This window comes from Phocoena sinus, chromosome 12, assembly GCF_008692025.1.
Source record: "Phocoena sinus isolate mPhoSin1 chromosome 12, mPhoSin1.pri, whole genome shotgun sequence".
In the NCBI taxonomy this organism is placed as follows: Eukaryota; Metazoa; Chordata; class Mammalia; order Artiodactyla; family Phocoenidae; genus Phocoena; species Phocoena sinus.
In genome coordinates this window covers 20,532,288-20,553,185 of record NC_045774.1, presented here as the reverse complement: position 1 = coordinate 20,553,185, position 20,898 = coordinate 20,532,288, and the positions used below count along the sequence as shown (strand labels likewise).

At 39.7% G+C, this 20,898-nt stretch overlaps 1 protein-coding gene across 3 annotated transcripts in view; it reads left to right on the top strand.

Moving 5' to 3' along the window:
* The window catches only part of UTRN (utrophin), a 561,071-nt gene that overhangs the window by 114,460 nt on the left and 425,713 nt on the right, over positions 1-20,898 (top strand). Inside the window, exon 1 of one of the 3 annotated variants that reach the window (XM_032650819.1) lies at positions 1,841-1,935. The exons of the other annotated variants lie outside the window; for them this stretch is intronic. Within the exon in view, the coding sequence (XP_032506710.1) occupies positions 1,842-1,935 (94 nt within the window). The 5' untranslated portion in view covers position 1,841. Of the gene's footprint in view, positions 1-1,840; positions 1,936-20,898 lie in introns of those variants that run through there. 3 annotated transcript variants of the gene reach the window in all.

Here is a 20,898-nt window from a genome sequence, read left to right as displayed (position 1 = left end):
TTTGGGGATACTGATGCAAACTGGGCTTTGATAACCATCAGGGAAATGTATATCAAACCACAATGCGATGTCACTTCATACCTACTGGGGTGGCCATAATAAAAAAAAACAGATAACAATATGAGTTGGTGAGGATGGAGAGAATTAGAACCTTCATGAATTGCTAGTGGGAATGTAAGATGGTGCAGACACTTCGGCAGTTTTTCCAAAGGTTAACCACAGTTATTATATGATCCAGCAATGCTACTCCTGGGTATATATACTCCAGAGAAATGAAAACATAGGTCAACATAAAAACTTGTACATGAATGCTCATAGTGGCATTATTCATATTAGCCAAAAGGTAGAAACAACCCAAATGTCCATCAACTGATAAATGAATAAATAAAATGTAGCATATTCACTCAATGCAAGATTAGTCAGCCTAAAAAGAAATGACATACTGACATACTACAACATGAATGAAACTTTGGAAACATTATGCTAAGTGAAAGAAGTCAGTCATAAAAGACCGCATATTCTACGATTTCAGTTATATGATGTGCTCAGGACAGGCAAATCTATAGAGACTGAAATTAAATTTTCATGGTTGACTAACGCTGGCGGGTAGGGAGAGAAAATGAAGAGTGAGTGCTTTTTGGGGTGATGAAAATGTTCTAAAATTGACTGTGGTGATGGAAACACAACTCTGAAAATACACTAATAACCACTGAATTATACACCTTAAATGTGTTAATTGCATACTATGTGAATTATATCTCAACAAAGCTGTTACAAAAAAAAGAAGAATTGGGCTTTGACTATGTGCTATAATCTGTATCACTGTGCTTTTCATTGTCTCTGTCTTCACAACAATCCCTACTCCCATTTTACAGATTTGGAGATTGAGGCTTAGAGAGAGTATTTTGCCATTCATATGTCTTCTAGTCTAGAAAAATACCGGAGGAGGAGAGTGGGGCAAGTACTGACTGGTTCTCTTTTCTGTATCTCAGCCAGTAGCAGGAAGAGAGATGCCTTCTGCTTTAAATCTGTGTGTATCCTGACAAGGGTACATATGTTATGAAAATCTTTGCTTATAACTAGAAAGTTTCTATTTCAAAGCAGGAGAGAAAAAAGAGTTAAACAGGAATAAGAAAGCAGATGAGGCAATGTGGGTAATGATTTTCCTTGCTTGTTGTATGTGTGTGGATGACATCTGCATAAATGATATAGCAAAAGAGCAAGGCAAATACACAAGATAGAATAGGCTGGAAAATATGAATCAAAACTGTTACCTCTCATCTTAGTATTCTGTGTGGTTGAGTTTATTTTTTCCATAGTAGCAATCTCTAAGGAATGAAGAAGAAATCCTTTTGAGTTTCACTTTTCCCAAGGTATATATGCATATTAAAGTGAAATAACAAGTCTGATTTATTCTTTGAAGTGTAGTTAATATGTAACGAAACTCTTCAGCCCAGTTGTATACTCAGGGCAAACGCCTCTGTTTATATTCATAGTGGGGTAAGGAGGTGGGTGGAGGTGCCCTTTACCAGCTGACACTGTCAAAAACAGGAAGCAAAGTTATAATCTCTTTGTAGTAGATCAGAAACATTCAAAGGCTCTTAGCTGTGACAATTAAAAAAACAACAACAAAAAATGATGTAAGGAATTTTCACTAACTGCGAAGTGTGACTTCCTGTCTGGTATTTAGAGGAGATTCAGTTAGGTTTAGTCAGATCCTCTCATGGGAAAAATAAAAGCCACCCCAAAACAGGACATCCCAGTGTGCAGTTCGCAGGCTGCTTTTGTTAAAATCCACTTCCTCTGCATCTTTTTCCTCCTCACTTAAGCAAATGTAGGTGATGAGTGGCCCGGCGGCCACCGCATTTCGTTGGAAAAAGTGCAGATTTGATTTGCCATGGCAAGTAGCTCGCCAGGCCAGCAAATATTTACCAGGTAAGTTTGTCAACTTGCATGACTCCCAGCCCTCCCGCCCGTGAGGTTATGAAAGGAGGATATCAGCAAAGACAGGGCTCTCTCAGTCACTTACTGAACCCAGTGTGTTAAGTAACGGCCAGCCGGTGATGGGAACAGCCCGGCCTATTCTTCCTGACGCCACATCTGTTGTAGACTCTGAATAGTCGATACCAGTGCTGTGGGTTTCATCCTTCGCTTCAGCATGCGATTGTTTTCCAGTTCTTGGCTTCTTAGGAAAAAGCACTCAAGGGGCCATACCTTTGTTGAGACAAATGTACTTCATGTATTTTCACACTAGTTTATTATGTATTGACTGTTTACTGTCCTGTAGAGAGAGTTTCCTTTATGCTGTTGTATGATGATAGCTTACTATGCTTGACTTACTGTGCTGACTAAAAATGTATTTTACTTTTAAAAATAGTTCGGAGCTGATTAAGGGGAGGATCAGACATTTGTACTTTTGAGGGGGGTGTAAATGGAGAAGTTTTGCTTTAAGGCAGTCTTGTTCAGAAGAAGTGCAGACACAGAACTTCACGTTGGATTGGTCACTGTCACTGGAGTTTACTTCCAGGGTGACCTAGTTTTTCTAATGGGTTCAGATGTCCGTATCTTGTTTAATCTGTATATTTGTGTACTGGTCACGTTAAGTTTTCTGAAGAAAAAAAAAAAAACTCAAGTGATGTGTAATATTTCACCTTACGTATCATGCTTGAATATTGTTACTATGGGACAACTTTTAGGCTGGTTAGAATTTTTAAAAAATGGTTTTCTTTCCTTTGGAATTACTCTTTCCCTCTTAATGTTTTCCTTCCTAACTCCATGTGAATGATGTGGTAAATGCTGGTAGGCATCCTCTCTCTGGAGCACATTTCAACTAGAATGCTTGGAGCAGCCCATATTTCCTTAGCAAATCTGGTTTCTTGGCCAAGTGTAATAGGAAATCAGTGTGCTATAATTCTCTTTTTTGGCTGTTACTTTTCTCTCTTATTTAAAGATCAGTGTGGTCTCAACAGAGAATTAAAATACCTATCAGGAACTGAATTAAAACCCCACGTGCAGGAGTAGCATTGCAGCCTGTGGTCTTTCAAAGGTATCTCTTGACTCTCAATCCTCTTTCTTTCCCCGGCATGAATAGTCTTCTTCGTCTGCTAGTCTGCGTGTTACTGTCCTGCTACAGAGGGTCTCAGGTAACTATAGTGGTTGAAATCAGAAGATAATTAGAAGAAAAAAAAACAAACCTTTAAATATTAAGCAAACTTTTAAATGGGTAGAGTGCAGCTTTAAATATGAATTCTGGTTCATTCAGATAGCATTCTTTCCTGCCCTGTGATCAGTCCAAAGTCTTTAAGAAAATAGAAAGCATTTTTAAAAAAAATATTTCAGGGCATTCTATTTTAATAAAAATAGAAAATCAGTATTACACAATTTCAGATTCTACAAGGGCCTAGACGCTCTTCTTATTGGCTGTTATTAACTTACTATTTTCTTGTATCTGCAGGGTAGATCTCTTTAGTGATCTTGTTACAAAGATATAAAAAAGAGTACACGTTTATGGATGGCATATTCCATTACAACAGTGGCCTTTTTTGGTCTTCAAAGCAGTCTCCATAATAGATTAAACTTTGGGGTGAATCCTTTATTTACACACCTCAAGTAAGCTGGAAAGAGTGAAACCATAAGTGTTTTGCATTAAACTCTTGACCATACAGGGGTTGATGTTTCAAATGACTGTTGCAGAACCTAAGGGGAATACTACAACAAGTAATAAAATGGAATAAAATGGAATAAATTAAAGTACATATTTGTTCAAAATTAGCCTTTCAGTGTTATTTTTGAAATTGACCATCCTTTTGCTCTTTGCTCTCTTCTAAAATGTGGAACTCTAATTTAGCACATTTGCCTCTCAGCTATCCGTTGAGATATAACAAGGGAAAACTGAGTAAGCTGAAATCTGAGTATCTATATCTATCTATCTTTGATATAGAATCTTTATATTTTAAAATATTTACTTTTCCTTTACTTAATCTTGATATCTGTGTACAAATGACCAAATGTTACAAATAATCGAATTGAAGGAGAACAAAGTTTAAAAAAAAAAAAAAAAGGCTTGCAAGTTTGAAATAAAAAATTATTTGGAGTTGTAGGCGTCTAGTAATGCACAGATGATTTAGGTCTAGAAATTGCCCTGCTCAGGAAGCCACATCTGGGAGGCCTTGCTTTTCTTGCCATCTTGCCTGCTTTCTTGTCGGGCTGACAGGACTCTGTGGCAGCCGTTTCCTTTTTAGATAAACGGGTTCAAATATTCTCAACCTTGGTTCCACGTTAGCATCACCAGTGTGCTGGAACCCCACACTCAGAAGCCTGACATAAATAAACCGAGGCCTTGACTTTGTAGATGTTAAAGAAACTATCCAAGTGATTGTGACATGGATTCAAGATGGAGGCGCACAGGGGAGAGTTATTGGTTCCCTACCAGACCGAAAGCTCCAGAAGAGGGGCAAGAAGGAAGCTTTGGCAGTGCTGTACGTCAGCACCGAACCCATATGCCTGTTAGCAGCGGAGTCTCCGTCTCCGCTTGCGGAATGGTTGGACGAACAGGTTCCTCTGAGCAGCACGAGGCTGGATGAGGGCTGGACCTGCTCGTTTCCGGTTTGCGCTGACGGAGGGGCGTGCGTTATATGAGACGGTGGCCCGTCCGAAGATGAGCTGTCATCAGGAAGAAGCTCTTGGAAGGGATCACAGGGGAGTAGGCTGGCTCAGGGCACGCTGAGCAGACCTCTCTGAAGAGACAGGGCTCCTGGTTGCTGGCGTCTTCATGAAGCAAGGCAGGTGGAGAACGTCGGAATAAGAATTTCATCAGGGGCTGAGGTGTCTCTGTGTGTGAATGTGGAGGTGGGGTCAGTTGGGGACACTACAGAGAGGTTGCTCCAAAGGTTCTTGGTGCCAAAGTTAGTTTGAAAGGAAGGGGTGTGATTATCTTTGCCAGATATTAATGGCTGCCTCACCCGCCTGTTGACTGTATGAGAATAAAGGAACACGTCATTTAGAGTATCAGAGTGCAGGGAGGTTTGTCTGGGAGAATTTCTCAGGGCTTGTGAATTTTTAGCTGATCTTAATGTTTATAAAGAAAATGAGTTGGTGCTTAGGCAGACCAGGTGGAATGTAATTTGCAGAGGCTTGAGAGAAAAAAAAAATGTTCAGTTGGGCGAAGGGTAGACAGAGTGACTTGTTTGAAACAAGAATTTTGGGCGAGGGAAATGAGAAGTGTGATTAACATGGTACCGAAGAAGTGTTTGGGTGGGGGGGACCTGGGTCCCAGTTCCCCCTACTATCGACTATGTAAGACACTGAACTTCTGAGACTGGTCTCGCAACCAGTCGTACCCCTGAGGGGATTTTGGTCAGGATTAATGATGTAACATATTTTAAAGCACCCTGCAAAGCAATAGTAAGAGTTCCAGGTAAATAAAAGGAATAATAAGTTCTGTAAAAATTATAAAAATATAGTCAGTTGATAAAGAGCTTTGCCTGCTACCTGCAGTGTAGGAATGGGTAATTAAATATTATGTTTGTGTGGTACTTAAAATATATTTAAGCTGAAGCTGTGCACTCTGTCATCTTTTTACTTGTGTTTTTCCTTGGCATTACTTGAAAGGTATGATTGTGACACGGATCCTGGTTTCACGTTTCACTTGGGTTCTTTGACCCTAGTTAGAGGGCACCAGGTGCTTTCTATTTTGATCATTTGCAAATTCAGGGTTTGGTTGGAGGGCCACCGAAGGGACTGGTGTGAGAATTAGATAGGATCTGGACTCAGTGACTCCCTTTGCCCCTGCCCCAATATTTTGACCTTGATTTGAACAGTTCAGTGAACTGGCGGCTCAAGTAGTTTTTTCCCGCTGAACTAGAACTTTAATTGTTTGGCAGAGGAAGATGAGTCATAGCCCAGTCCTACCATTGTGACAAAGTGAAATTTTAGTCCAGGGCTAAAGGAACCCAGGTCAAAAACTTTCTGTCTAAACCGCAAAGTATTGAAACTTGGATTGTGAGCTAGGTGGGAATTAGTGGGGCCCTCTCTGTGGGGTTGTTCTCAAGTTAATGAAGCATTTTATTGCATTACATTTTGATGCTAAATTTTGAGTAATATATTTAAATAATCAGCCTCCTTCTTAAAAATTTTAACGCAAAATTAAAATTATACAAAGTGGCCAATTGTCAGTTCCTCTCCCCCTCTATGATCACTGTTACTAGTTTTGTTTGTCCTGCCACACTTTCTTCTATGAATATATAAATGTACAGCTTTACATCTAAATTCCCACAAGCACAGTTTTTCTTTTTAAACTAAAGATGAAACCATCCTATCATAGTGCATCCCATTTAAAAAATATTAAAAATAATGACCTGTGTACATATATTTTAGTTCATTTGGGTAACTTCTGGGGCCAATATGTTTTTACTGTTAAACTGCTATCCACAAAGGGCAGAGAGATGAAAAGTAGTAAATAATTGTCTGAACTTGCATTTTTGTATGTGTGTGTATGAAATTGAACTTCTCTGCATATGTGTTTTGGCTTTTGGACAAATTCTTCCATAGATTGCCTTTTCATACATTGCCCTTTTTTCTTTTCCCCCCTGTTGTTTGGATCTCGGACTTGTAAACCCCTACTGATTCTGAAGGGAATTCATGCAAAATGGCAGATTTTGAATGACTTACTTGAATTTTGAGTTTTAAGATGGTTAACTTCCAACTTAAAAGACAGGCGTGATTTCTGGATCTCTGGGACAGAAGGTTGAGTCTTTGGATTTGGACTCTATATATTCACTTTCTCTTTTGGCTGTGGAAGCTGTCATCATCCCAAACTGTGCTGAGGCTGGTAATTATTTAGGTGCCCTCAAGACAGGTAATTACTTAGGTGCCCTCACTATTTTATTACATTTTCATGTCCTGATAACTTATGTTCATAGGGATGGTGATTCCCAGTATTAGTTTTTAAAATATTTATTTATTTATGGCTCCGTTGGGTCTTCGTTTCTGCACACGGGCTTTCTCTAGTTGCCGCGAGCGGGGGCTACTCTTCGTTGCGTTGCACGGGCTTCTCATTGCGGTGGCTTCTCTTGTTGAGGAGCATGGGCTCTAGGCGCGTGGGCTCACTAGTTGTGGCTTATGGGGTCCAGAGCGCGGGCTCAGTAGGTGTGGCACACGGGCTTAGTTGCTCCCGTGGAATCTGCCCGGACCAGGGCTCGAACCTGTGTTGCCTGCATTGGCAGGCGGATTCTTAACCAGTGCACCACCAGGGAAGTCCCCCAGTATTAGTATTATTATTATTTTTATTTTTTGTGGTACGCAGGCCTCTCACTGTTGTGGCCTCTCCCGGAGCACAGGCTCCGGACACGCAGCCTCAGCGGCCATGGCTCACGGGCCCAGCCGCTCCGTGGCATGTGGGATCTTCCCGGACCGGGGCACGAACCCGTGTCCCCTGCATCGGCAGGCAGACTCTCAACCACCGCGCCACCAGGAAAGCTCCCCGCTCCCCCCCCACCCCCCGCCAGCATTATTTTTAGAATAACCCATTTTCTGTGTAATTTGTGGAACATGTTAGCGTTAGCAGAAAGGCTCTGGACTTAGACTTACACGGTGGAGTCCCAGCTCTTCCGCGTCCTGAGTCTCAGTTTCCTCTCTTGTAAAATGGAGATAATGGGGCTGTTCTAAGTCTTTAAAGGTGTAAAATCCCTTGCGCAGTGCTTGGCAAATTGCAGGAAGGATTACAATAAATGCTGGCTGTTTCTGTTAGAAGAGTTTTTAAGTTGATAACAGAAAAAAAAAATACAGTGTAGATATTAAATGAAGATAAAACATTGGCTTGAATGAGGCCCCACGTGCACCATCATAGCGAAAATTTGCCAGTTTTTTCTCACCCTTTGATCGAGATCTGTTAGTGATTTTTGACATCAAAGCATCAAAGCTGTAATTCTCTGCTGGGCTCATTTAACCACACATCCTATAAGTGGCAAGAAATTTAGAGCTATACAGCAGTTGCTTGGAGAATATCTTTGTGGCAGGGTGCCTGAAATGTTTTGCTGGTTTCAAAGTTCACTTTCATTTGTTCAGAAAGGTTTTTATTGTTTGCAAGCAAGCAAAGCAAGCAAAGGGAAAGGGCACACAGCCTCCCATATGATTCTGTACTGTGTGACCTGTTTGCCTTTTGGTGCCTTATGTAAAAAGCTTTATTTAGTCTGCAGAGAGGACTATTTCTCCAAATAGAGGAAAACCGTCATAATGGTCTGGAAACAGGATAGATTTCAGTTTAACGCCATTGATCCAGATACTGTTAGAGGCTGGGCTACACAGCAGTTGTAAGATAGGCATCTTGCACAGATTCTTCTAGGTCACTTGCATATCGTCAATGGGAATGCCTCATCTGATAGCCATGCACTTGGCCTTCTGAGAAACAGCTCCTCCTGTCATACTAACACTGACCCTTTTCTTCTGTCCCAGCCAGCCCGCCCCTAGCTAGGAACCTGCTGCCAGAATGAATCTCCAGGCTTTTGACCTGGCCTGTTTTCTTGTTCGACTCCTGGATTCTGTGTGTTTACCTTCTGCTTCAACTCTTAGGCAAGAACTCCCTTTATGGTGTTAGAAGCGCCTGGACTGTGTTTGACAGAAGAAATTTGACAGTTTTTCCCAGCAGATGCATTTTTCTCCCTACATAACTCCGACCCACCCATGCAGTCTGGTATCTGACAGTACTCTGAGAATTGTTTAGTTAGTTGTTAACAAATATTTATTGTCCAACTCTGAATAACTAGTGTTACAGCAGGCAAAGGAAAAGTATAGTTTGTGAGTTTTTGTGGGGCCAGTGATTTATGGGACATTTGGAGGAGAAAAGAAATCATGAAATGAAATTCTTACTATGTTTTATCTCTGACCATGTGAATTCTTTAAAATAATGATTACATTCTATCTTTGCTCCTATGCATTTAAAAACATGGTGGATTTCATAGTGATGGATTTTTAAGCTGGGAAATTACGGATATTTTGCAAATGGGTTAAGGAAGCAGTTCTCATTTTCTCACTAGATCCTTATCCATCCACCTCCTTCCTACCCTCTTCTTTTGCTGTTACAAGAAGAATCCTATGTTTTATGATGAGAATTTGTCTGTGGCTAAATGAACAGAGCACCATTTTTAAAAAGTGCTTGAGATTTGCATTCTGTGTATTTACCGAATTTGTTGCTAGGCCTTATGCTGCAGAATTTCTCTAAGTAACAAAATCTAAATAAAAATGAATGGTGCTGAAGGTAAATCTCCCTCTTGATTACTGTAATAAAGAATTGACATTTACTTCCCATAATTTGGAAGTCATCCAGTAGGTAATATTTGCCTGGTGTTTTACGACGAACCATTCTTATCCTATTGGGTTTGCATTAGGAAGAAAGTAGGCATTGATTTCCCTGTAACTTTCTAAAATTTCTCATCTTTGTTTCTTACATGGAGTAGTGGTCAGTTTTCTGTCAACCTCAACCCAGCCACACATGGTTAAGAATGAGAAGTAAGAAAAAAAAAAGAGCCCAAAATAAATGATTCAGAGAATACCTGCTATTTTCTGGGTTCTGTTGTATTGCTGGGGTGTTTTCAATCAGGTTTTAAACTAAATGATTCTGGTCACCAGCAGCTCAGGACCACTGTGTGGTCTGCGGGCTGCACATAGATGACGAGGGACGTTTGCACATGTGTGCAGTGTGGGGACATCAGTGAAGTGCCTTAGGCCCTCATTTTAGTGACTGTTTCCTTAATCATGAGATGCACCTCTTGGCAGGCTGAATGTAGAGGAGACAAAAACATAAAGAGCAAAGAAATCTCAAAGCCAAACAACCTGAATCAATATGACGTGATATTTTGCTACTGAAGTAGGCAAAAATTGAGAAACCCATTAGCACATGAAAAAGCTCTTCCAGGGAGATGACTGTGGATGGCTTCCTGCAGCATACGATCAGGCCTGGAATCCTGTTTGCATATTTCGTCAGTAACTGAATTCCAATGAACAAAGCCCCCTTCTCTGTCCTGGAGTGGCCCGAGTTAGACTCATCTGTGCTGCTGGTTTCCAGCTGCTGGGGTTGGTACTTGGTACCCAGTGTTCAGTTACTTTCGGAAGCTGTCAATGTTCTTGGTACTGAGCCTTCCCCACTCTAAGCAGGATGTGTCCTCAAGTTCATTCTACTATTGGATTAAAACCAACTCACTCCAGTGGTTGGTCAAGTAAACCTTTTCTAGGAATTCTTCCCTGCCTTCCAGGTGGGGGTTGGGTGCCCTCTCCTCTGCTCCTCCCACAACTTCCCTGCCAGGATCAGAGGCAGTGGTCCCTAGAAGTGTTCATCTGTCCCAGCATTTATGATAGGTGTTATAGATCAGTGTTTTCGAAAGTGTGGTCTATTGCTGCATTTTAACAATCTCCCCAAGTGGTCATTTTGCCTGTTTGAGAAACTGAGCTCTCGTCTGTGAGCTTGGAGACAGGGCCCATTCTTGTCGTTGAATCCTCAGACCTACCCCAGCTCCTCAGTTGTCTTTTTTTTTTGTTCTGTTCTGTGAATGAGATAGAATTCCAGTCAGAAAAGTATGGAAAGCAGGCGTGCATGTGGAATCCAGCAGCACAGTCAAAAGTCACCTGGATGATTCTTGACCATTTTTCTTTATTGTTTTGTAAGTCAGCACTGTGTGAGACTGAAAATGTAATATGGATGAACCAGAATTAGCTTTTCTTATTTTCTTGTACAGAAAAATATACTGTAACTTTATTATGTGTATTTTTACCTTGTGTGAAGGAACTTTTATTTTAGGATAGTTATACATTTATAGAAATTAAATGCAAAAATGGTACAGGGAGTTCCCATATACCCCTCACTGCATCCCCTTCCCTCTGTTGTTGATGGCTTACATTACTATGTGACATTTACTATGTCACAATTAATGAACCAACACTGATAACATTATTATTCATTAAGTTATTATTAATAACATTAACCAACGACCTCCTTAAGCGTTATTGTTAAAAGTTTGTAGATTTACAGATGAAATAATATTTTTAACTTGTACCAAGTTTTTCTTTAAGTTAGGGCTTTGCATTTGAATTCTTACATGCAGTCACAGTTGCAAGTATATTCACAAAGCAAGTGCGCCAATTCCTGTGATAACTAGATTAAGGAAAAGATTTTTCAGATGTCATTGGCCTTCTGGGACCTGGAAAAGGGGAAAGTTATTTTCAAAGGCTGACATTCGGTTAATATATCTGAAGTACTCCATATTATTGAAAATATTTGTTGACATCTCAGGTGTTGTTAGGTATGATGTTTGCTTTAACTATTTATAGTCTATTCAGGCAGAGGTATACTATTAAAAATACTGAACAACTGCTATGGCACGGGACCCCACCAATCACATTGCTGTCCAAATAATCAGAAGGGATAATGGTGGTGAATGTGTCTGTCAGTCCTACTAATGTCTAAAATCCCCTAAAAATATCTCCTGACATTGTCAAATGTCTCCTCAGGGGCACAATTGCTCTTGGTCGAAAACCCCTGATAGAAAGCATTTCGATCAGCCTATTACTGCTTTGTAAGTGCTGTATAAATATTTGCTATTGTTGTTCTTGCTGGTATCTTCCTTCATTTCAGTTATTGCTGGTGTTTAAAAACATACAGCTAAGAAAGACACACCAGGATTCTTTATACATTGAAATCTCCACATATAAAGAGGGCTGTATTTTTGATAAGATTTACTCACAGTTTGTCGGACACATACATATATATGGTGGGAAGAAATCTAAGCTCCATGCACAAAGGAGGTTTTCCACTTTCCTTACCTGCCATCTTCCTTTCTGACCTTGTAGCCCATGACTGAGACAGCTCACAGGTGTGGAGTTTGGAGGTTTTTGTAGGTGTGGAACGTGGAGACCAGTTGTTCCTCCTTCCCCCTCACACCAGCCTGTAGCCTGCTTTGAGCTGATAGTGGCTCAGCCTGGGTAGGAGCTTGTACTTTGGTTCATGCCAAATTCCCCTCCTTTCTGCATGACGATATGTTATTTGTGTCCTGATCCCTGTTATTTGTTAAGTTAATCTTTGCTTCAGGGATCTTGGAAGATCACAGCATTTTGTTTTTAGTGACTTCATTGCGTAATATATACTCTGGGGAGGTGAGACTAGACTAGAGACATGTAAGCCCGATAATATGATATCTACAAATAGTGTTTTATATTTAACCTTCCTATTCGATCCTCTTCAGCATTCTAGAAACAGATGCTTAAATTGTTTAAACAGACAGTCCCCTATTCCTTAGTCTTAGGTATCCATTTTCCTATTGACAGGAGATAGACTTATTTTTTAATTTTTTTTGCCTTCTACCGTTGCGGAGCACAGGCTCCAGACGCGCAGGCTCAGCGGCCATGGCTCACGGGCCCAGCCGCTCCGCGGCATGTGGGATCTTCCCGGACCGGGGCACGAACCTGTGTCCCCTGCATCGGCAGGCAGACTCTCAACCACTGCGCCACCAGGGAAGCCCAGACTTATTTTTTTAATCCTCAGATCTATGAGAACAGAATATCCAATAGGATATGAGGATCGGACGAAATCCCTTCGTGTTAGAATCATAGATTGTAGGATTTCGTGTGGAAACTCTGACAGCCTTATTTTTTTTCTCCTTTGAATTCACTCAGCTGTTTTTGGCAAGTATTTATTTGTCAATATTGATTGATTATTAAAATAATTATTTACAATATTTAAATCTGAAATAATAAAAATTAATTTTAGTCATTTAAAATTATTTAAAATATGAGATCCTGTTGGTTAATTCATTGTTAGGTCTACTCAGAAAAATTAGGAAACATATTTCAAAACGCAGGTTTTACATCCTACGTATCAGATACTGTCAGTTCATTGCTGTAGGGAGAAGAGCAAGGGCAGAGGCTGTCTTCCCTTCACCCCACCTTGTCCCCAGCACACTTATATTTTGATTGGGGCAGTTGGGCTTTGGAGTCAGACTGCCTGAATTTCAACGCAGGTGCCTCCATTTACTGTACACCCTTGGCAAATTCCTTAATTTAATTATGTATTTATTTTTTTAAAAATTTATTTATTTTTGACTGCATTGGGTCTTCGTTGCTGTGCATGGGCTTTCTCTAGTTGTGGCGAGCAGGAGCTACTCTTCGTTGTGGTGCACGGGCTTCTCATTGTGGTGGCTTCTCTTGTTGTGGAGCACGGGCTCTAGGTGCGCGAGCTTCATTAGTTGTAGCACACGGGCTCAGTAGTTGTGGCTCGCAGGCTCTAGCGTGCAGGCTCAGTAGTTGTGGCTCGCTGGCTCTAGAGCGCAGGCTCTGTAGTTGTGGCATACGAGCTTAGTTGCCCCACAGCATGTGGGATCATCCCGGACCAGGGCTTGAACCCATGTCCCCTGCACTGGCAGGCTGATTCTTAACCACTGAGCCACCAGGGAAGCCCCAAATTCCTTAATTTTAAATGTCTGTGAGCTTTGCTGAAAAATGGGGTCCATAAAAACATTTACCTCATATGGATGTTGTGGGGATTAGATTACACAGTAGCCACGTAGGAAGCATTCAATACATGTTGCTAATAATAGCAACAATAATAATGTTACTAATACTGATATTATTACTATTATTAATACATTTAAAATAACAGTTTAAATTACCTTATGTAATAGAGATGCTATTGTGAATCAAACTTAACTGAATTGAAATTTTCTTCTTTTTGCCCATTATCTTTAGGTGATAGTGAACCATGAAATAAGTAAACGATAGAGAAGTAGATATAAAATCTAGCTAATCCATTCTTACCCTGAACAGGAATACTATGACTTCAGAATTTAAAACACTAACATTTGGTGCTATTCCATGGAAATCCTTCTTCCTAAATGCCTTGATATTAACTGTCTTCTTAGCTTGTTAACTCTTGTGTTGTTAAAATAAGATATTCCTTATTTCATAAGAACTTTCATCCTTTAAGGAAAATTCCAAATTTCTTATCTCCATTGTTGAGTGTTTTTTCTTTTAAAAATCACAGTAATATGAATGTTAGAAAGGAAAAAATATCCATTACAATTTCTGTCATCTTAACAGAATAGTAACTTTCATGTCTTATTTTCCCATTTGGTCTTTATATTCATATCTTAAAATAATTGTAATTATATAAAACTTACAATTCTTTGTTCTGGTATTTTAGTTTTATTATATTTCAAATAAGTAATTTTCATGCTTCCATTGGGTAGCTTTATATAATTTATTAACTCCTTGTTTTTTGGTATTTAGTTTATTCCTAGTTTTTCAAAATTATGTATAACAGTGCATGGAAAAATTATCTTTATTGATCTGTAAAATGGAGATAATAAAAATACCATAGGTTTGTCAAGGATTATTTAAGTGAATGGATGTAAAGCAGGGCTTCTCAACCATGACACTGTTGCCATTTTGGGCTAGATAAATCTTTGCTGGGGGAGCTGTCCTATACATTGTAGACGTTTAACAGCATCCCTCGCTGCCCACCAGTTTTGATATACAAAAATGTCTCCAGACATCGCCAAGTGTCTCCTAGAAGTCAGACTCGCTCTCAGTCGGGAACCCTGATATAAAACATTTAGAGCAGCCAGGCACTGCTCTAGTGTGTGCTATATAAATATTTGTTATTACTATTATTGATGTTTGCTACCATTCTTCATTTCAGTTACTTATTTCTGATATGTTCCTAGAAATAGAATTTCTGGGACAAGGGGTTTAGTTTTAGGGTTTCTTTAATGTATGACTAAATGTTCTCCAGAAGGACTGTGTTAAGTTTAATGCCATCAGTTGTATATAAATATGTCAATATCTCTGAGCTCCAGCCAGTATCCAATTGTGAGTACCACATGTTGTTTTAGTTTCACTCCCCATAATTACTAGTTAAGACAAGCATTTCCTATGTTTCTTTATTTGTATTGTCATATCTGAGGATTCTGGCTTATCCACCTCCCACACACTTTTTTTTTTGAGCTGCTGTGCCATCTACCACTTGAAGTTGAAAAGTCATACCCTCAATAACCAAGTCTGTATTAAATCTCTTTGCTTGACCTTTAATAGCATCCAAGTTGAACATGGTTGAGGTCCTTTCAGATTACTGGGTTTTCCGCAAACACTCCTTTGCTGTTTCAGATTAAGACACAGTAATTGACAGTGTCCCATAATATTAAACCTTTCAGGATTTAAATATAAGGTGGCATCCTCTTTTTTTGAAGGATATTTTTGTGGAAAAGCTCTCAACCCTGTATTCTGTTATATGTGTCATCTAACGTGGTTGCTTCTGGTTTATCCTTTTGGAAATAATCCCGATCCTAGCTGTAGCAAAGGCTGTTGGTGCCCTAACCGTAACCCCTGCTTTGAGCACTTCGGTGCACGGGGACTGCCAATTCAGGCGCCTGCATTCTTTTGCTTGGCTGGAAAAGCTCACACCCAGGCTTGGCAGGAAGTGCCAGCCCCCGGCAACCCACTGCCAGTGACTGCTATAGTGTAAATCCCCAGCTCTCTTGCATCTCAGGTAAGATACCTTCGAGATGAGCATTTTACACTGGTTCTCCCAAGTTCCCTGTTGAATTAAGATTCAGTGACAAATTAACTGAAAATGACCCTTTTGCTGGCTACCTTTTCTTTCCTGTCTCAATGTTTCACTCCCCACCCGTGTTTCCTGGGATCACCTCCAAAATAAACTACTTATAATATTATAAAATATTTCAATTTTGGGCTTAGTCTAGAAGGCTGTGTTTGAGTTAAAAGCATCCAGGAATTGAGGGGGGGGGCAAGATGGGTTTATTTCTGGATCCTAAAAGGGATGGCTGATAAGGAAAGAAGTGCCTTTTAAATTAGAGACACACGTTGATTCCAGCGATTTTTTCATTATGCTGCCACTGCCTTACTAAAATTTAAAGAATAAAAACAAAGGCCACATTAATAATAGTTATAATAATAGTAATGGAAACAAAGAAAATGAGTAAAATATTTGCCTTGCTACTTAAAAAAATCAACTCATTGGAGCTGATTTTTAAAAAGTAAAATTTGGCTAGAATGTAACAGCTACATTTCTTTAAATGGATGGAGTCAAAATGCTGAGGTCCTGGTGTGGTCACCCTAGACAGGGTAGAAATTTCCCCCTGAGGCACTCACTGAAAGAGCCCACCCAAGGAAGGGAGGTGATCAGCACATACAGAGGCACCTGTATCCCTGCCCCTCCCGACACCCTCCCCTCTCCCCATCACCCAGCTGCTGTCTGTCAGTATACCCTCTTCTGAGTACAAACCTCCAGGAGCACTTATCTAAAAGTCACAGAGCTGTGATGTTTCCTCGCCAGCACAATGTTAAATGTAGGTTCTAAAAAGCGGAGGTCATTCCAAGAGCCTCAATGACCTTAGCTGTGAACATGACCCAGAGTGACCCACAGTGAATGCTGGCCCACATAGGTTTTACATTTTTCATGTGAAAGTTCTTCCTTTGTTGTTTGTGATTAATAGCTGAATAGGATATAGAGCCAAATGATTTCATTGTTGAACACAGACTTGAAGGTCATGAGAAACTGCCTGTTCAAAGTAAACTTTGCCAAGATACGGAGAAGAGGTCTGCATTAACACCTGGATAGTTTTTGAAGCAAGGCAGAGCAAAAAGGAAAAAAACATTAAATGTCATTCTTTATATGATGTGAGAGTTGAGTTCAATTGGGTGAAATGATCATTGGATCCTCAGGATAAATGATGACCTATGAGGCTGAGTTTGCACTGTGAGTAACACTTTCAAATAAAGGTGTATTTGAGGACCTTTGTCCAGAATAGAAATGTGGTGAAGAGTTAGTTATAGGTATGTCTACTTTGTTAATAGCTTGATTTTTAAGTTTGATATCATATTGGTTTGCTATTTGAAATATGCTTTTGAATTAAGTTTCTTAGTACTTAGCACTTTGAATTTCATGTTTTCAGAAGAATTTAAGAATAACACATAATGATTTAAGAGTAGCACATAATAATTTACTACTTAAATTTAAAAACAGAGAGACAAATAGAGAGACAAAATATTATGATATGAAACCCAGTATCTTCCAGAACTATATTGTGTGCTTATGTTCTTTTCTATGTGTTTTCTAGGCTTTTGAGTCAGAAGTTAGGAAAAGATTGACTTCTAGTCTGACCATCTTTACTTGTCCCATTGGAGATGAAAGTGCCCCAGCTCCTAGTTATATATTTATGTACACATGTCCATTGGTATGGTGAATTGCCACAAGTTCTAGTAGCTATAACTTATATTCTAAGGATAGATTCGTCTAGAAAGCAATGCACTGAGAGCCTGGTTTTCCCCGGACTGGTGTGATGTAAAATAGTTGAGAGGTGCGTGGACTTGGTTGCATCTTGTTCCTCCTGTTGTTACTTGCTTGCTTTCCAGCTGGGTCTTAAATTTCCTCTTTCAGGAGAGCTTCTAGGCCCTAAGTCAGCTGGTAGGAATTTGATTTTGTGTGGTAGGAATAACTGCAGGTGGGGAGAGACAGAAACTACTTACTCAACAGTTTCCATAACAATTTCCCCCAGCTTAAAGCAAACAAAACAAAACAAAACAAAACACACCCCCCACCCCCCACCCCCCGCCCCAAACATTATAATTTTGTTGGAATTGAATTACCCCTGTTAAAGAAGTTTTCTTACATGGCTAACTCTTAATTTCTTCGTAATGATCAGGATTTTTCTCTTTTCCCTAAAGGTATGTTGGGTTATTTCTTTGGTAATTCAGGAAATATTTATTGTGTACTTATGGTGTGTAAGGAACTATGTGAAAGAGGCCAAGGAATAAGACAGTTTCTTCCTTCAGGGAATTAAGAATCTCATTAGGAGGGGAGATCAACATGGGCATGGAGACATACTGATAAAATATTATTAACTTTAAAAATCCCCCAAATATTTTGTTATAAGTAAGGAACAAAATATGATGTGAATTTAAAAGTTGGGGGTGGAGTGGATATTTAGAGTTGGATCGGGGGAGTACATCTATCTAAAGACTTCATGAAAGAGAGGGTACCATTTGATATGGAAACTGATGGGGGTATTGGGGCTGGAAGAGAATTCCAGGCAGAGGGCACAGATTAGTAGGGGATGACTATAGGAAAGCGTGCTGAATGCCGTTCTAAGTAGGTTACTTCACACTGTATCATATAGATAGCTATACATGATTTTGAAGGCATTGGGGGATGTTTGGAGATTGTGCATGCAGAACTTTGTGATCATAAGAAGTTAATCTTTCAAAGGTCTTTAGGATGCAAATGGGAGGGTGGATAGTATAGAAGCTTATTGTAGTACATCGGGAAGGATTGAGGACCTGGTCATTGGGGTTGGTAGCTTGGGAATATCTTGGTTCTGTTGAAGAATTAACTTGAGTTATGGCAAAGCTCACTTCATGGTGTTCAATATTTAGGATTCTGCTGCCAGAAGCTGAGCTAACTCTTCTCCCTGGGTGTAGCTGTGATTGAGAGAACCTGTGTGTGAATGATTCTTCCCTGTTGCATTTGCAGTGTCGGTTTCTAGTTTCGGAGCTCAGCTGATCCCTGCAGAAATTGCTTCTGATTGTGACCTGTGTCTCCCTTGCTGTCTCTTTTGTGGTTTTTTTTCCTAGTTATTTTTCCCTTGAAAGATAAAAGGAGGCTCTTAGGCCAAATTTCATTCTTTTGGTTTAGCTCATGTGGGATTACACCCTGTGTAGGCTTTGTTAGTAGGTGCTGATCTGTATAGAAGCTTGGATATCTACAGCTTTGCTCTCTCTGCTTTGTGGTACTACTTCTGATGTTTATATTTCCAAGTTTGTGATTCACAGGCAAGGGTGAATGACTGAGAAATATTGCAGATGAGTGGGTGTGTTTGTTTCCTATTGCTGCTGTAGCAAATTAGTATGAATTTGATGGCTTAAACCAATACAAATTTATTATCTTACAGTTCTGGAGGTCAGAAGTTAGACACTGGTCTCACTGTACCAAAATCAGGGTGTTGGCAGGCCTGTATTCCTCCTGGAAGCCCTAGGGGAGAATCAGTTTCCTTGTCTTTTCCAGCTACAAGAGGCTGCCCATGTTCCCTGGCTCACAGTCTCCTTCCATCTTCAAAACCAGCAATGGTGGGTCAAGTCCTTCTCACGTTGTGGTGGATAACTCTTGAGTTGCATTTTCTTTTCTTTTCTTTTTTTTTAAAGAAAAAAACCTCTGCGCAAAGAATTTGGCATGGTGGTTAATTCCCCAATCATTCCTGCTTGTCCGAAATAAATTTTGTCACTTTCTTTTGGCAGCTGACTTATAATTAATTTTTAAAAACGCTGTAAGAAGTGTGTGTGTGTGTGTGTTATATTATGATCTGTATGTTTATCTGATGATGGGGAAAAGGGAGGGAATGACCCATGTGCTTTCAGCTGGAAAGACAGCATGGGATTGCAATTCTGGAATGGATCATAAAGAGTAGACTTAACCTCGCTGTGACAAAAACATGTAAACCACTCATGATTCTCCACTTTTTACACTTTATTCTGAAGCCATATACTTCAGTTAATGTGATTTAATGGTTTTCTCTCAAAGTGTCATTTGGCAGGATGTTACTAAGGAGAAACATGAAGTTGAAGTGTATTTGGGAACAAAACAAGTGAGTAGCCAAATTAAATGACTCATTTTATGAAAAGGGAAGAAGGTCAGAGGTTAGTTAACAAGGTGCTTCTTTGTTCATCTGCGAATCCAGCGATAGTTTGACCTTTGGGAGAAATTTATTTTAGGTCAATCAGTATTATTAAGGCAGGTGCTAGAGATTTTATGTTCTTTGTATTCTACTGTTGGCATAAGAACTTGGACATTATAATTATCATATGAATATAAAAGTTGATGTGATATAGTAGTAAAATTTATATTAATTTAGTTTGAACTAAGGAACATACCTATGGGAGATATCACTTCCAAGAAATCTCTACTTATGTTCTTTAAGGACTTACATATGAGTCAAGGATTTATTAAGAAAATACTTCCAAGACAATAATAGATGTCACTTAGACACATCACTTCTTCCTTGATAATTTTTTTTTTTTTTTTGGTATGTGGACCTCTCACTGTTGTGGCCTCTCCTGTTGCGGAGCAGAGGCTCCGGATGCGCAGGCTTAGCGGCCATGGCTCACGGGCCCAGCCGCCCCACGGCATGTGGGATCTTCCCGGACCAGGGCACGAACCCGTGTCCCCTGCATCGGCAGGTGGGCTCTCAACCACTGCGCCACCAGGGAAGCCCTTTCCTTGATAATTTTATACATATGATTTTTTTCTGACCTCCATCCCAGTCATCATTATATAGATAAGGCAATTGTCATTGAATAATATGTAGAACTTTTAGAATAATAATATTTAGAATAATTTTTAGAAAGTATACATTTCAGAAATACTCAGTTTACTGTTAGAATGGAAGAAGGGTTTTGTCGTAGACAAGTAGATGTCAGTTTAATAACCTACTAGCTTAGACACTGCCTAAGTCTTTTGTTTTCCTATGATAAATTTGATTACCCTTTACTTAGAAGGAGAAACTTATCTTCAAGGAGATAATTATTTGCTGGATGAAGGCCAAGAGAAGAAGTCTAGGAATGTTAAGCCCCCTTATAAGAGGAAGTTTGTGTTTCTTTTATTACTGGCAATCCTTAGTGATCTAAGGATTGAAGTCCTGTAAGTTTATCACCACTGCTCTTCCTTTTCATTTCCCATAAAGAGCCTTTGTATAGGCAGTTGAGAATGATCACATGGACATTTAAGATGGCCTGGTGCTGGACATTCATTCCTTCAGTTTTTATATTTTGCATCAAGTAGAAGAAAGAAGGAAAAACCTTGGGCTATAACAAATAAGAATGACATTAACTAGAGAACAGTGGGTCTGA